Here is a 4,925-nt window from a genome sequence, read left to right as displayed (position 1 = left end):
AAACCAATCCACTAGGGGACACAAAAAGGACCAAAATAATTTGCTTCACCCATTACAACATCTGTCTTTTTGTCTCCTGTTGCGTCAATTGGCAAAATCCCACCATTTGGCACGCGCTGAACGTTCGCCAAAGGGAGGGTTGCAATTGGTTCTTTCCTAAAGTCGGTACAAACTATCCTTAAACATGGTAGTTGTCATTTCCTGCTTGACCTTTAGCATTAAGGGTAATTGCAACAACTGGTTAACCCGTTGTCAGTATAATGTGACCGGATGTACTACTGTGGTGGGTGCATGGTATTTCAGTGAAATAGCATTAAAAAGTCGGCATCAGATCCGTGCTATCACAAGGAGGCAATTTCACCAACATACTCTCCACCACAGAAACACATAACATACATGAGGCACATCCTTAAATGTTATAAGCTGTGAAAGGGCGGCAAACCAGATGAAACCAAACCAATCCCTCGTGTAAATGTTGACATCAATGACAAGGCAATTTTGAATAACATTATTGATTAAAGAGTACAGTGCTGATTGTGGATTCATTTATAGAACCCAACACAGGTTCAAGGCGCAACTGTTCTGTCGAACACTCACAAGGATGATGTTCACTGATTTTACCTTATATACTTTGTCAGAATTGTTGCGGTGGAATCATGTTGTTTGATGACTGTTTTGCAATCGATCAGTTCAACTTTACACATTTGTTTTACAAGTTTAAAATGACAATCCCGTTTTAATTGCGAATGATTTTGCTTGTTTTTGTTTATTATGAACTTTGCTAAGGATGGTTCTATAGTCCAATGCGGGTTTATGATTAAACTGTAAATATTGTTTATTCTCTCCTTCCCAGATGTATTGCAGCCGTAACAGATTCAACAGCAACCCACCGAATTATCGATCCATCACGATGACGGAATACCTCTCTCAAAGCTAAATAGCCATGCTCGCTGCTCCTAGTCAACACTTACTGGAACACGACGACGCCCAACGCTCAGGCGTAGCGCAGTTCCAGAGTCCCAACATTACCGCCTCGGAAGAAAGCATGTACATATTTAACGCATACAACGAATCATCAGATATGCAGAAGGTAGCAGCAGACTTCATTTTAGCGGACAATTCAAAAGACGCTCTTTTCTTTTTGAGACAGTACACTTTGCCTGTCATAGGATTATTTGGTATCATAGGAAATGTTCTGTCAGCGTCCATATTCCTCGGCTCTAAGCATCGAAACACATCTTGTAGTTTATACCTTGCCGCCCGCTCAATCGCAGACACCGGATTCATTGTTACTCTTTTCATCGCTTGGCTGGATTTTGTTGACGTTCGTATTTTTCACGTGGAAGGGGTGTGTCAGATAACTGTATTTGTATCATATGTGTCAAGTTTCATGTCAGTGTCGTTTGTTGTCTGCATAACATTTGAAAACTACATACGAATATGTAAACCAATGAAAGTGAACACGTTTTGTACGACCAAAGTAGCCAAACGTATGATAGGTTTTCTTTTCGTAATGGGTATTGTAGGGTACAATTTCCCATTATGGGCGACAAGAGTCAGAATGTTTCACGGCAAACATTACTGCTTGACATTACCACAATACAGAACATTTGAAGTAGGTCTAACGTATGCCGATACCATTCTGACTTTGATGATTCCATTCATAATTATCATCACATTATTGTTCCTCATTATATGTGCCGCTATGGAAGCTTCAAAGCGTCAACTTAGGCTCAGACGTCTACAGTCTACAGAGCGGACTCGATCATCGAATAATCCTCAAGACGTTGTGAAACGCCTTCTGACGTCAGTTTCTGTAGCATTCTTAGTCTTACAGACGCCTAGCCATGTAATACGTATAAAAGTTATCATTGAACATATCATAGGTGAATATTACACTACTACTCAAACAGATCGTCGTCTACAATATGTATTTCTGACTATGTACTATCTGAACTTTTCAATCAATTTTGTGTTGTATCTAGTGTGCTGTAAGACATTTCGTAAGGAATTCGTGTCAACTTTAGCTTTGGGATGCAAATGTTGCATGCGAAGAGCATTGGTTCAACGAAACAACAATGAAGTTTATCGAGAAGAAACTGAACAATTGTCGAACGGAATGACTATGGCCGAAATAATAAATGAAAAAGATTCCTCCGAACATGCACCATTCCACAACCCCGGTTCAGCTGGTCACTGTGATGGTACTTGTTGTAGCAACTAATGTGATACTCGTGTGGTTATTCCAATTCGTTACCGAACCAGACGATATATATTTAAAGAAATGTAATGCCACGACTTCTACATATCATTGCTGTTGCAGACTTTTATTTTTATTTTTAGATTCATACAAAGTGCAATCAGAACAGATCGTTTAAGGTGAGTTGTTGTCTGATGTATTTAATCAATAGCAATTGGAATGAATAGAGCTTACATTAATGAATTATAGTTCCTATGTAAGGTTTCGGTTCATTGACAGTTATGTTCTATGGGTTATTAATCGATAGATCATAAACAACTAGCGAGGTGCTTGTTGGTTTGTTGCATAGACATTGTCTTAAAATGTAATCAATATTGTTTTGATGAATAAAAACAGTCCTTTGGGTTTGATATAAAACAAGAATAGAACTTGAATTTTGTACAGGCATGTTTTGCTTACACGTGGGTATAAAGAATCTGTCCCTTGCTTACAAACTAATGTATTAGTAAATTGCTGCTAGGACTTATTATTATTTCAATAGTAACAATTTGAGCACTTTATTTAAGGTTATCACGCATCAAGAACTGACAGGAACATGCTGTCCCTACAACGATACGCTTATTACAGCAGAACATGTGTTGCATATGTTAATGTTTGTGTAATAGCCAGATTTCTAAAACAAAACAGTAGTTGAATTGTTCGAGACGATTCTGTTTTCTAAATGCTATTCACGATCACAACAAGTTTGTTTTAGATGCATTTCGTAACTTCTTGATATACCTTCTGTACTGAAATTGACCTGGTGCGAGTGAAAAAGTCCGAAACTAAATTACTCTCTGACACTTTACAAAAGTTGAATTTTTAACGTTGTAATGTCTGTCTAGGCCCCTTTTCCTTTTCGATGTATTATACATATGGTCTCAACACTTAACACGTGAATGTATAATTTTGTTGACCTTTAGTACGACTGATGAGTCGTAAATGAAATATATGGCTATAAAATACATGTACAGTAGATAAATCTGCATTTACAATGTGTACAGATAGATGCTTCTTTTTCATACTGATTTTTCTTTTAGAAACAGTAATGGTCTAAACGATTTAAACTTCAAAGTATGCATTTGTATCGGAATATAAACAATTAACGCTTCATTATCTAAATGTATGAATTGTATTATATCATATCGTAAATAAAATCGTTATACTATATAATTCTAACCGGAAAAACTTTTCTCTAGGATCAATATTTTAACTAAAAGTTCATCGTTGAAGTCACATGATGTTTGTAAACTCTTTACGTGCTTTTCTTATTCCCATGTTTACAATTGCTACTAAACGATACTTATTTAATGAAACCATTTACTATGCACGGAGGGTATTTATAAATGCGACTAAATGGTTAAGATAGCGCGCTCTCCTTTCAACAAGACGGCCTGGGTTTGATTCCCTGATCGAACGTGACCAGGTTTTTGGCCATGGGAATAGCGATAAAAACATTGAACTGTTAAAGTAGCACCTACGAACCAATATGGATATTTAATAGGAAAAAGGACAATGCGGTACGTTTTATGAAATAGAAATAAAAGTAACATTTAATTGGCAGACGACGGATCATGAACGAAAAAGCGATTGAAACAATTAGTTTTGATTATTCTAACACCCATTTATTTGATAGTACTAAATATACCAATGTCATACCAATCAGCTAAACAAACACGGGATATGAATTAGTATTTAGGGTCGATATCGTAAGTTGATTGATAGTGGTGCCTATGATGCGTTGATACCGGAAATGCATTACTGCACAGGAAGTTCCATCAAATCTTTTCTGTTATTGGATGATTGCCGTCAAACGACAAGCTTGCAGGGGTCCGGATATTGCCATTTGGTTATCAGATGGCGTCATAAAAGTGTATAGGATGGGGCCATTAATTATTACAGGTAAGACAACGCAAGTCCGCTATCTGTTTACCAAGTTTACTTAACATGAAGGCTAATGCAATTTTCGATTGACTATCGACCTGTTTCCTTATGGGGTTTTCGAACAGCACCTAAAAATAGTGACAGACACCTACATTGTAGTCTTTGTTATTCGACACTTATTTAGCGCAATTGATATGATAATCGAATGCTTGTGTTTCCATATGAATCTACAACTGTTAATCTTTACATATTTCACTAGTTCATAGGGAAACAATCCGTCTGGTAAATCTCTATCAAATTGGCAAATCTCGCGTTTAGATATTATACACTTTTGTACCTATACTTAAAATAAGACAAAATTGAATGATGATTTTTTTTTCGCTTGCATTATTATAGGAATGGGTTTATTGTAACTTATCTTTTGCAACTACATCATAGCGCTTATGTCAGTAATATGTGAATCGTATTTATGTTATTAGATCATAAACTTAAATAATTTACAAGGTATCGTTGTTGGAGAGAAATCTGCAGAGTTATGGCACAAGATTCGGAAGAAGTGGGTTGGAGTGCATGAATTTGTTCACGATGCAGTGAAAACATGCAAACTACATAGTTTGAAATATGTCAGTTGTTATCCTTAACTGAATTGTGTGATGGTCATTGATTGTTTGTGTTATATACCTGGTAAATAATGTAATTATCAACGTCCGTTTCTGACGTTTTTTGTAGATGTGTAATTATTGTTGTTAATATATTGCATACGAGGATACAATCAACTAATTTTTAAATGCACCAGCAAAGA

At 36.3% G+C, this 4,925-nt stretch overlaps 1 protein-coding gene across 1 annotated transcript; it reads left to right on the top strand.

Moving 5' to 3' along the window:
* Positions 1–943: 943 nt before the first annotated feature.
* LOC110462426 (P2Y purinoceptor 14-like) lies at positions 944–2,224 on the top strand. Its single transcript, XM_021516377.1, has one exon. It carries the CDS (start codon positions 944–946, stop codon positions 2,222–2,224), a length of 1,281 nt encoding a protein of 426 aa, XP_021372052.1.
* The last annotated feature ends 2,701 nt before the right edge of the window (positions 2,225–4,925 follow it).

Source organism: Mizuhopecten yessoensis, unplaced genomic scaffold (genome assembly GCF_002113885.1).
Source record: "Mizuhopecten yessoensis strain PY_sf001 unplaced genomic scaffold, ASM211388v2 scaffold10797, whole genome shotgun sequence".
NCBI lineage: Eukaryota > Metazoa > Mollusca > Bivalvia > Pectinida > Pectinidae > Mizuhopecten > Mizuhopecten yessoensis.
This window is presented reverse-complemented; position numbering and strand designations above follow the sequence as displayed.